The 12764-nt window shown below is 49.0% G+C and overlaps 1 protein-coding gene across 3 annotated transcripts; it reads right to left on the bottom strand.

Moving 5' to 3' along the window:
• Window positions 1-10364: 10364 nt before the first annotated feature.
• On the bottom strand, window positions 10365-12060 carry LOC123130329 (uncharacterized). Of its 3 annotated transcripts, none has more exons than XM_044550249.1 (2): window positions 11642-12060; window positions 10365-11126 (listed from the first exon to the last, which is right to left on the bottom strand). In XM_044550249.1, exon 2 carries the CDS (start codon window positions 11106-11108, stop codon window positions 10446-10448), a length of 663 nt encoding a protein of 220 aa, XP_044406184.1. In that variant the 5' UTR covers window positions 11109-11126; window positions 11642-12060; the 3' UTR covers window positions 10365-10445. The 3 variants fall into 3 exon arrangements, with proteins under 3 accessions (XP_044406184.1, XP_044406183.1, XP_044406185.1); XM_044550248.1 differs by having other exon boundaries at window positions 10365-11123; XM_044550250.1 differs by having other exon boundaries at window positions 10365-11120.
• Between the last annotated feature and the right edge of the window lie 704 nt (window positions 12061-12764).

The following is a 12764-nucleotide window of genomic DNA, read 5'->3' as shown; positions in this document are numbered from 1 at the left end:
GCCACCTCCTCACCAATAGCTTTCTGTCTCTCTTCATTGAATCGTCGAAGAAACTACCTGACCGGCTTATATTTCAGATCAACATTAAGAGTGTGCTCAGCGAGTTCTCTCGGTATACCCGACATGTCAGAAGGCTTCCATGCAAAGATGTCCCGGTTCTCACGGATGAACTCGATGAGCGCGCTTTCCTATTTAGGATCCAAATTGGTACTGATACTGAACTGCTTAGACGAATCGCCTGGAGTAAAATCAACAAGCTTGGTTTCAGCAGCCGACTTAAACTTCATCGCCGGGTCATGCTCTGTGGTTGGCTTTTTCAGGGAGGTCATATCTGCCGGGTCAACATTATCTTGATAAAACTTCAGCTCCTCTGCTACACAAACAGACTCAGCATAAGCCGCATCGCCCTCCTCACATTCCAGGGCTATCTTTTGACTCCCATGCACAGTGATGGTGCCCTTGTGACCCGGTATCTTAAGCTGCAGATAAACATAACACGGCCGTGCCATGAACTTGGCATAAGCCGGCCGCCCAAACAGAGCATCATATGGACTTTTGATTTTGACCACCTCAAAGGTTAACTTCTCAGCCCTAGAATCATATTCATCTCCGAAGGCCACCTCCAGTTCAATCTTGCCAACTGGGTACGCCGACTTACCAGGCACCACTCCATGAAAAACCGTGTTGGATGTCTTTAAATTCTTATCAGTCAACCCCATGCGTCGAAAGGTCTCGTAATAGAGGATATTGATGCTGCTACCTCCGTTCAAGAGTACCTTAGTGAATTTATATCCCCCAACCTGAGGTGCTACCGCCAAGGCTAACTGACTCAGATTATCAACCCGGGGAGGGTGATCTTCCCTGCTCCATATAATGGGCTGTTCTGACCACCTCAAGTAGCGGGGAACTGCCAGCTCAACAGAGTTCACCACCCTCTTATGAACCTTCTGGTCACGTTTGCATAAGCTAGTGGTGAACACATGATACTGTCCACTATTCCGCTGCTTTGGATGGCTTTGATAACCCAACTGCTGCTGCTGTTGTCCTCCTGAACCAGACTGCTGCTGGTTATAGCCGCCTTGATTTTCGTGAAAGCCGGAATTTGAACCACCGCCCGGGCCATGAAAGCCGCCGGCACCTGAGCCGCCCCCGATCCATGATTGCCATCAAACATGTTGGAATTCTTGAAAGCCTTCATGATTGTGCAATCCTTCCACAAGTGGGTGGCTGGTCGTTCCCGGGTGCCGTGTCTCGGGCAGGGCTCATTGAGTAGCTGCTCAAGAGATGGACCTGACCCGCCAGACCGAGGGGGTGGCTTTCCCTTGCGCCTCTGATTGTTACCCTATGCATTAGGATTGGCCACAAACTCCGGGTTACCATCAGCCTTACGTTTATTGCTTCCTTGGTTCGCCGGGTTGTGCTGCTGACCCTTTCCATTGTCGTTCTTCTTTTCCTTCCATGTATTTTCCTCATCAGACGCGGGATCCTTGGTACTATCAGAATCGGCATACTTGACTAGAGTTGCCATTAGCCGACCCATATCATTACAATCAGGCTTGAGTCGCCCCAGCTTCTGTCTCAGGGGTTCAAATTGGCAATTCTTCTCTAACATGAGGACCGCAGAGCCGGCATCCATCTTGTTAGATGAATGTATTATTTCCTTGACCCGGCGCACCCAATGAGTGGTAGATTCACCCTCTTCTTGTTTACAATTGGTTAAGTCCACAATCGACATGGATTGCTTTCAGGTGTCCTTGAAGTTCTGGATGTACCGGGCCTTTAACTCCGCCCATGAACTGATAGAATTGGGCGGTAAGCCCTTTAGCCAAGTCCAGGCCGTTCCGTCCAACATCATGGTGAAGTATTTAGCCATTGCTGTGTCACTGACCTCCAACAGTTCCATGTCCATCTCATAACTTTCAATCCACGCCCCGGGCTGTAAGTCAGCCGTGTAATTTGGCACCTTTCGGGGTCCCTTGAAGTCCTTGGGCAGATGCACATTACGTAGAGCCGACACCAAACAAGGAACACCGCCGGTTCTAGTGGCTACTCCTGCCTCAACAGAAGTCGTCGGGGAATCCGGAAGAGCCTCATGAGCCGTCTGTTGAGCCGCCAGCTAAGCCGCCCGCTCGTCCTCCTGACGTATCCGATCCTGCACCGGGTTATAACCGCCAGGCTGGTTACGGCGCTGGGCATTACTTGACAAAGCCTCTGACTCCATGTGCCTGCTGTAACTCGGGCTCCAGTTTGGACGAGACGGAGCTAACCAGGGCCGTCTGAATGAGTTCTCTGATCCTTCGGGTCTCCACTGTTGTTGGATCGTCACTGTCCACTGGGAGAGCCGCCAAACGTGCCGAAGCTGCAATCAGGTTCTCCATGGGGTTGGAAAAGTGACCCGATGGTATCGGCACATAACGGGGCGGTGCCATATTCCCATGAGGAGGTGCTGTCACCCGAGTTTGACCCGGTCCTCCTGCTCCGGCTGCTCCTGACCCGGACGTTATTGCCGCTGCGGCTGTAGAGTTTTGACCGGGTTGAGTCCCAGCCATGAAGACCCCTACGCAGCTTGGCGGCTCAAAGGGGTCCGGAATACTGCCGCCATCGGAACAACCCCCCAGCCTGCCATCTTGCAGTTGATACAACGAATCCGTCTCACCAGTGGACGAATCACCATCGGAGTGGATGGCCGTCTCACCGCCCTCTACGGATCCCTCAGAGAGTTCTCCTCCATGGATGCAACCCACGCAGGCACACTTTACGACGGGTTGAGCTCGGGAGGGTCTCGCACACTGAGCCGTCTCGACGAGGTCGGTGCAGCTGTCCGGCTCAGGGCCCGGCTCACCAATCCGGCCGATGAAGACGTGGATTCCGCCGAAGGGGGCCTGATATGCGTACTCAATTGAGCCGGCATCGGGGCCCCAGCCTTCGTTGTCGATGTAGATCTTACCGCGATGAATCTTGGTCATCCGGCCCACAGCGTATCCCTTGAGCCCTTCGAAGTTGCCCTTCAAGAACTCAAATCCACCGTGCGCTGGCCCCACGGTGGGCGCCAACTGTCATGGAATTGTCACGGCAGATGTCCTCTTGCAAGGACTTAGTCCTGGAGCCATTGCAACTAGGAAGCTTGAAGGGGTTAATCGGGACAAAGGACACGAAAGAGTTATACTAGTTCGGCCCCTTACGGTGAAGGTAAGGCCTACGTCTAGTTGGGTTGGTATTGCTGAGGTTTCGATGACTAGGGAGCAAGATACGCTATGCCCGGTTCTCGATGAGTTGTTTCTTGCCCTAAGCCGCCGGCGGGTCGTCCCCTTATATACACGGGTTGATGCCCTGTGGCCTACAGAGTCCCGACCGGCTCATAAACAGTGTCCGGCTCGGTGATTAGTTAATTCTACCTTATGATACAAGTCATGCCATAATGGTGATTTACCACTACGGGCCTTAAGTCGCCTGTGGGCCTTAGACCCTTGATTGAACCGTCATCTTCATGCTTGGTCTTGGGCTTCTTCTGATGAATCCTTCTTTGCGTAACCCGGCCACTCACGGGCGGCTTACACAAATAGTTATATCCCCAACACTATTGTTCTTGATGGTTTGTTCCCTGTAAACACAATGTTGAAGTTGTTGCTGGATGCACGGCTTACCTCTCAACGATTCCAAATCATGACCTGACTCTCGAAGATTGCAAAATATCTTGAAATTGGAGACAAACCGTTTTGAGAATCCTTGTTCACCTTGATTTCTCCCGCTGAAGATTAAGTGCACACAACAGCTACTTATTTGTTTAATAAGGTTGTAAACCTAGACGCATGTATCTTTGTTTCTTTTCAAACTAAATGGTCAAAATGAAGGTTCTTTTTTTGCTCGACCGCTACAATGGTTGGGGTGTAGTAGAGGAGCCAAAGGTAGTACCGAAGTGGAGAAGTCAACGGATCCATACGCTTTTGCAAAAAAAAACAGATCCATATGCTGGATACAAAGTTGACTCGCACAATAAGTTTTAATTAATCAAAACAAACATAAGTTAAGGAGGGAGGAAGAAATAATTAGCATGTGAGTGACTTCAAATTAACTGAGGCTAGACAGAGCAAAATACGCTGAATTGACTAAGCAGTCTACAAGAAAATCAAGGAGTTGAGTAACCTCCATGGATGATTGTCAGAGCGCTTGGTGTACAGATTAGTCCTAGTCAATTGCAAGCAGTTGACTGCCTTGTGGCCCAATTTGAACATGGGCCAAACCGACAATAAAAGAAAGTTAGAATTATATTATTTTTTAAAGAAAATTGGTTATTTGTCACTTTCAATACGGGGCTTCGCAGAATTGTCACCGTCAAGATTTGCTTCAAAAAATGCCATCAATTCATGTTCACTTTCATTACCATGCAATTTCTCCTTTTTTCCATTACTTTCCCTTTTTCTTTTCCATTTTCTAGGCACCTGAAAGACCAAAGTGCCCCCGGTCCTATCTAACCTTATCTGATGCGTGTGGACTGCTTGGATAAGGATTGCTCTCAGGCTACCTCACTCTTGTCGTCACGGGTTGCTCGTCGTCGAACCTCACCGCTGCCAGTGCAAGCCACCTCAGCTCTCCGCCCTAGCTAGCCCTGTTGTTCGTCCAGCATGGTGCCGCCGAAGGCTAGGCCACGACAGAGGACGAGGAGGCGGCTGGCGCCCACGGTTGCACCGCGAACTGCCTCCATAGCGTGCGGGCCGTGATGGCGACACCCTCCGGTAGCCCGATGTAGCCGGGGCAGAGCTGGGACGGCGGCTAGAAGTTCCTCGTGCGGCAGTGGCAGTCGTAGGCTACGAAGAGGACCCTCCTGGCCGGCGTCGTGGGGAGCTCCCAGATGGCACGAGCTCTCGATGGATTCCAACGTTGGGACGATGTATAGGAGGCACCTCGCTCGTCGTCTTCTGAGAGGCTGGCCGCAGGCCGAGGTCGTCGCGGCAGCGCTCAAGGCCGCCACAGTATGCACTCTGCAGGTGGCGAAAGGAGGCGGCTGCGGCTCATGCTCCGGGTGTCGTTCCTTGTGTGCTCCGCCAAGGGCTCCGATGATGACCGACCACATCGTCCCCGCATGCAACGACGACGACAACAGCTTTAGTTTTTTAGATCTAGGGGTGTGTTTTTTTTTGCTAAGTCAATTTTTTACAATCTGGTTCCACTTGTCAGAAAGTGATGCCAAATCACCCGATCAATGCTTTTTGCAACAGGATTAGTAGAAACACGCTGATTTTTGCAACGGATTAATGACTTGATGGTTTGTTGCAAACCTAGCCGCAAATGTGGTAGTTTCGTGCAATTAACTCTAAAAAAAGAGTGATGTCCTCTATTGTCATCTAATAATAATCTGGACTTACTGATGGTGGAAGGAAAGAACTCAATGAAACTCCCATCTGGGGTGGTGTTTGACTGACATATGCCCAACAATTGTAAAGGCTGATGACTTCATTTCTTTCTTGGTGCTATCGGAAAAGCAGCGCTAAGTACATCAACAAATGTCGGTGAAAACGTTTGTCCTCTGATTAGACTATGCTAGGCAGCAGGGCATGGTGAGAGAAAATCTCATACTCCCTTCGGTCCATATTAATGTCGCAGACTTAGTACTCCCTCCGTTTCTTTTTACTCCGCATATAAGATTTAGTCAAAGTCAAACTACATAAAGTTTGACCAAAATTTACATAAAAAATATGAACATCTACAATATTTAAACTATATAGTATGAAAATACATTTCGTGGTGCATCTAATAATGTTGATTTCATATTGTCAATGTTTATATTTTTCAATATAGAGTTAGTTAAACTTTACGAAGCTTAACTTTGACCAAACCTTATATGCAGACTAAAAAAAACAGAGGGAGTACAAAGTTAGTACAACTTTATACTAAGTCCGCGTCAATAATTAATTTGGGCCGGAAGGAGTAGTATTTTCTTCAGGAATAGAGTTGTAACCAAAAGCATCATCCCTCTCGAGAAAGAAAAACATCAGAATTGATTAGTGAGCAAATAAGAATCTCATTCGGTGATATGCCGTGCATAAGAAACATACTGAATACAACCTTGGCTTATGGATTCTCACTCATTCACTAGAGCATCGTCATACAACTAACCCTTCACTGCTAAAATGTTAACTGATTCAAGATTCATCGAGTACAATACAAATTCACTCCATCCAAATAGCTGTTCTTCATCACGGGCATTCCCTAGCTTTTTCTCTCCCCGTTTTACAAGGGAAGTGATTAACTGGCATACATTGTCAAACCCGATATTATAATTACTAAGGAGGACAGATATTAGTAAACGGCTAAACCAAGGAGGACAGATATATGTCACTCAAGCATCGGCAGGGAAAAACCAAGTCGGTTGTTCCCATGGACTGGCCCTCGCTGCCATCGTCTCCAATGGCTCCATTCTCCTGTCTCTGACGTTGTACGCAACACAGCGCAGGACGTCATCCTGAGGCTTCCTTTCCCATCTAGGACCAAGCCAGGGACTATCAGTGATCACAAAGTAGACACAATCTTGTCGAGCTCCACATTGGGCAGGGAGCGACTCAGAGCAGCCTCGGCTGACGAAGAGCGCATGCCCCATCAACGTATCCACCTTGCTCCAGTGCCCATGGCTGCCGATCAGGTCCACCCCCTCCCAGACCTTGATCCGGGTCCGTATGGTCCTCGAACCTCTCTCTCGGGAGACGCCGTCCCAGACCACGAACTTCTCAACAACAGTACGCCAATCCACCATTAGCAGCCGATCGCCGCACTCGACAAGGTAGGAGACGGAGCGCCAGCTTTGGTGCTCACGTAGGACATGGCCGTCCACGTTGTTTCTTGGCGTGCCGCATATGCATTGGACTGACCTGACGCGGTTCTGCTGCTCGTCGATTTCCAAGCGATGGAGCTCGGGTAGTTCAGATTCAGAACCACTTATGTGGTGCTTTTTGGTGAGGACTACGTAAAGCTCACCTTGGAAGAGTGCAATGTCATTGTCGACGACATCGGTGCTTGCAGGGGGCACCCAGCACAATTTGACACCTGGCAACGTCGTGGCCGTGCGAGGAAAGATTGTGACCATGCCACTGTACGGAAGGGCGATGGTGACAATGCGATCAGACACCACCATCTTACTGATCCAATTGTAGCTGCGGCAACTGAGGTCGATCTTGAGGCTGTTGCTATTGACGTGTGGTTGTGGAGGGGTGAGGGGTCATCTCCCCGAAAGAAGGGTTCATCAGGGAGCATCTATCGTCGCGGTGCACGAGGAACAACAGGCTGCCAGTGGGGACACGTAGGTGGATTTCGTCGAGGTCGAGGGGCATGCGGCGGGGTGCGCCCTCGGGGAGGGTGAGGAAAAAACTAACATATGAAAAATTGGCGCGTTGACTGCTAACCATTTAAGTCCCCGGCATGTGTTGGTCACTAGATGATTAGACATAGTTATCTTATGTCCACAACGAAGTCAAATTGGTCAAGTGGCTAGCATAGCTCGATAGGTATAGGAGGTCGCGGGATCAAGCCGCGTTGGAACTATTTTTCATATGGCCCAGCGGTCATAGGGGGCTTTCTACAAGATTTGCTATTAATTTAGGAGGAGGGTCTAAAAAAACATCACCCCAGCTCCTCTTAGTCACTGACAGTGGGCCCGGCGCCACGCTATCATGCCAAGTGAGCGTCATATACGGCTACATCTGAGAATTGAACCGTATATGCACGTTGAGATAAGTTTCACCACCAGTTTTTCGTGTTTTTCAACTTGTGGCACCAAACTGCACATGTTGTGCAACTTCATGCACCACCGGTGTATTTACCTTTTCTTTGTTTGTATAGTAGCTTACAAAGCTGACCGCTTGGTTTTATCCGTTTCGTCGGTGCTCACCCACGCTGATGCCCGAGCGAGCCACTGCGACTCGCTGCCGGTTCTCGTCCACGTCTGCAGGCGCCGGCGCAGTTCGTCCTTGCCTCGCGGATGCCTGTGCTAGATACCGCAGCTCGCTGCGGGTTCTCCCCACGCCTGCGCGCGATAGCGCAGCTCTTTGCGGGTGCTTGCCATCCCCTCGGCTCATTGGCGCAGCTCACCCTCCCCTGCTGGAGAAGTGTTTTAGTGGCGAGGGTGGTGTTGAAGAGAAGACGATGCCTTGTGCAGGTCCTGAGCAAGTGGCGTGATGGCAGCAGCGGCCGGAGGAGGAGATGGATGCGTGTGTAGGTCCTGAAGATGTTGAATGCAAGCAACATGTAAGTCACGTTTGTTGTAATATTTTGCTTGATTATGGATTGCGATTTGGAAATTACATGAAGAATAGCATGTCACGTTTAGTTTCACAGCCAGGATCAAATGAGCCAAAATATGACAAATGAGTAATATTGCAAATTTCAGTCCATAAGCTACTTGCTGCAATCTGTTTTGTTGCACTTGTTGTAGCTTATTCAAAAGCAGCAATAGAATTGTAGGTAGAAGTGGCACATGTATTTAGACCTCCGTACCGTGATGGTGCCCCTCCCCCTGTGCCCATGGTATTTCCAGAGTGTAGTTATGTACGCGAAGCACTGGTTTCGCAATGTCGCGAGGGCTGGGGTTGGGGCCGCATTGCTACGCTTGCTCGGAACGTGCCAGACGGTCTTGTTGTAGGTTACTCCGGGCGCGCTTGACGGTGTCCGGACATTTAATGGCCGGACTGGAGAATTGCCTTGAGAGGCTGCTTTGTACTTCCGTTGCGAGAGCCGCCGTATGCTCCTCCGTTCGGAGAGAGTGTTCGGTGTTTCCATTGACTGTAATGACTCCTCGAGGGCCTGGCATCTTGAGCTTAATGTATGCGTAGTGCGGCACCGCATTGAACTTGGCAAATGCGGTTCGCCCGAGCAGTGCGTGATAGCCACTGCGGAACGGGACTATGTCGAAGATTAACTCCTCGCTTCGGAAATTATCCGGAGATCCGACGACCACTTCAAGTGTAACTGAGCCTGTACAGTTGGCCTCTACACCTGGTATGACGCCTTTAAAGGTCGTTTTAGTGGGTTTAATCCTCGAGGGATCGATGCCCATTTTTCGCATTGTATCCTGGTAAAACAGGTTCAGGCTGCTGCCGCCGTCCATAAGGACTCTAGTGAGGTGAAATCCGTCAATAATTGTGTCTAGAACCAATGCGGCGAATCCACCATGAGGGATGCTAGTGGGGTGGTCCCTTCGATCAAAAGTGATCGGGCAGGAGGACCATGGGTTGAACTTTGGGGCGACTGGCTCCATCACGTATACGTCCCTTAACGCACGCTTCCGCTCCCTCTTGGGGATGTGGGTTGCGTATATCATGTTCACCGTCCACATTTGTGGGGGAAAACCCTTCTGTCCACTATTGTTTGGCGGCCGGGGCTCTTCCTCATCGTTGCTATGCAGCCCCTTGTCTCTATTTTCGGCATTTAACTTGCCTGCCTGCTTGAACACCCAACAATCCCTGTCGGTGTGATTGGCTGGCTTTTCGGGGGTGCCATGTATCTGGCACAAGCGGTCGAGTATTCGGTCCAAACTGGACGGACCCGGAGTATTTCTTTTGAATGGCTTTTTCCGTTGAACGGATTTATAGCCTCTGAATCCGGCATTAACTGCTGTATCCTCAGCATTGTCGCCATTAATGCGGCGCTTTTGCTTGTTGCGATGCGACCTGCCACTGTTGTCCTTGGTATCCGAATTACCAGGGTTCTTGGTCATGTTATTGCTACGAGCCAGCCAGCTGTCTTCTCCCGCACAAAAGCGGGTCATGAGTGTCGTGAGGGTTACCATAGATTTCGGCTTTTCCTGACTAGGTGCCGGGCAAGCCACTCGTCACGGATATTATGCTTGAAGGCCGCTAGGGCCTCAGCGTCCGGACAGTCGACGATTTGATTTTTCTTGGTTAGGAACCGAGTCCAAAATTGTGTGGCCGATTCCTCTGGCTGCTGAATTATGTGGCTTAGGTCATCGGCGTCTGGTGGTCACACATAGGTGCCTTGAAAATTGTCGAGGAATGCGGCTTCCAGGTCCTCCCAACAACCAATTGATTCTACTGGCAAGCTGTTAAGACAATGCCTAGCTGGCAAGGTTTTAAATAGCGGATAGCAGGCTGATAGCGGATTGAGGTCAGCATAGCGGAATGCGGATAGCGGGTGATATTGCGGACGATATGTCCGCATAGCGGATTTTTAAAAACACTTGCAAATTTGAGATTGTTATGTATATTTCCAAACTGTTGACAAACAATACAACTATTGAATCTTGAATAATTGTCTTTTATATAAGCATCTACACAAAAAATTGGTCCATCTGGACAATATTCAAGCATGTAACCATGCAAACAAATACTATTATTAAACACCAAACACAAACAGATTTGTTTCATAGGCATTCTACTTCATCATTTCATAAATAAGTTCAGACTTCAAAAGTACAACCAAGAGCTAGTAATATCATATATTTAAACATTCGTAGTCCATGATCCATTAGACCATCGCCTAATAACCAAAAGTACAACCATTGCTTCTACCATTCGAGCAAATGATGTAAGACTAGCAATATTATGAGCAAGGGCACCCTCAATAAAGAAGTCACAGATATAATCATAAGTTATCTTTGCTTCTTTGACCTTGTAATGTGCATTCACTGTAGTTTGCTTTCCCAATCCTGGCCGTGCTCGATACTTATCCATTGGACCCTTGGTCTGAGGCTTCTTAGGAACTTGAGAGCTTCCACTTGCTGTAGTAGCAAGATAATCAACGATTGCGCAATCTGAATCCTCATTCCCACTCTGACCATACATCTCTCTGACCTCCTCTTGCAACTCCAACATGTTCTTCAGTGATTTATCCCTCTTTTTCTCATTCTCAGCTATCAATGTAAGCATCTGCTCTTTAACATGATCAGGAACCTGTCGGCAACATACAGAATCTTTTTTTATTCCAGCCAAGTGCTTCTTAAATCTGGTAATGCCACCATTAAAAAAGTGCAAGCAGTATCTGCATCCAACTCTGTTCTTGGTTCTGAATTCATCAATAATTGGTAAAGCATGCTCCCAGGCTGGATCTTTTCGTGTTCTTCCGGTTGCGGCAGCAGAAGAAGCCCCTGATCCTACTGATGACATTGTGCTAGTAGCCTACTACTGCAAAAAGAAAGAAATAAACATAAGCTATTTGTAGAAAAAATAAGTAAACAACATTTATCAGTATAAACAAAGGAAAAGACTGTACATCAGTAAAAACTGAATATATAGAAGAACATTTATCAGTATAACAAAAGAAAAAGACTGTATTGTGCAAGTTTATCACTAAAAACTGAATATATAAAACAAAATTTAACAGTACAAACAGAAGGCAAAGACTGCAAGTTTATCAGTACAAACTGAATTCATAAACAACATTTAACAGTACAGATAAAATGTACAGAGTATGTACTGAGTACTATCTACCGGACGAATTTACCAGTATAAACTAAAATTTGTTCAGTGATGCATCTGCTGCTTGTTCTAGCCGAGAACCACGGTGAGCAGTGAGCTGTGTACAAATAAAAAGCAGAGACTATGTACTGACGTACTGATCTAGGATCTTGGCTTCCCTCAATTTTGTCTACTAGGCTATGCATCGATGAGTATAAACTAAAAACAGAGAGAGCCTATACCTTGACTCCTTGAGGTGGTGAAGCGTGGTGAGAAGAAGCAGTTGGGAAGTCGGGCAGCCGGATTGGGACGTCGAGAAGTAGGGCGTTGAGCAGCTACGCAGGAAGGGGACAGCGGAGCGGATGTGGTCGCCGCCATCCTACCGAGGGTCTGCCACGACCCACGAGCCCACGACTCGCTGTGTTGACCCGTCGTCGACCAGTGAAGGGCATCGAGCCGAGCAAGAAGTGGCCACCCAGTCAACGAACAGGGAGACAGTGAGTGCTACGGGAGCGCCATTCGATGATCTCTTCTCCGCCTCTCTGTCCGGCGTCAGCCGTGCCGCCGCTGGATCTAGGGGAGGCGCCGGTCGCCAGCCGCCAACCGGAGAGGAGAGGGAGTGAGTGGATTTAGGGTTGTCCGGTTGGGTGCGCGTCTGAAATTTGCCCGCTATGACCGCAACTAACACCACCTAAATGTCCGCTATTGCGCTCTGACAGTCGCTATTGCAGCCGCATCGTGCCAATCACGCTATATACTACCGCAGCGTTTAACTTGTAGCGGCTAGGCCACGCTACCGCAATAGCGGTCATAGCGGGCGCTATTTAAAACCATGCTAGCTGGTCCTTTAAGTTTGAGTGGGAGGTATTTGATGGCGTGTAGATCATCGCCGCGGGCCATGTGGATATGAAGGAGATAATCCTCGACACATACCGTAGGATCTCTTGTGCCATCGTATGATTCGATGTTCACAGGTTTGAAACCCTCAGGGATTTGATGATCCATTACTTCATCTGTGAAGCATAGTGGGTGTGTGGCGCCTCTGTATTGGGCTATATCACGACGCAGCTCAAACGAGCTTTGTCTACTGTGTTCGGCCCGGCTGGATTTACTATATCCGGAGTGACGATTACCGTCTCGTGCCGTGGGGCGCCCACGCGATCCGTAGATCGATCTTGTTTGCCTTGCATTGTCCTCCAATATATCTCGCAGGTCTGGCGCATTTTCCCGTGCCTTGGTATTTTTTGAGCGGCGCCGAGGTGCGGCTTGAGTGGAGGGCCGAGAGGCTTCTCTGTCGCGACCACGAGGTGGCCGATCGGCCACATCATGCGCTGGTGATGTAGGTTTAGGTGCTTCCTCCTCTAA

Source organism: Triticum aestivum, chromosome 6A, assembly GCF_018294505.1.
Source record: "Triticum aestivum cultivar Chinese Spring chromosome 6A, IWGSC CS RefSeq v2.1, whole genome shotgun sequence".
In the NCBI taxonomy this organism is placed as follows: Eukaryota; Viridiplantae; Streptophyta; class Magnoliopsida; order Poales; family Poaceae; genus Triticum; species Triticum aestivum.
This window is presented reverse-complemented; position numbering and strand designations above follow the sequence as displayed.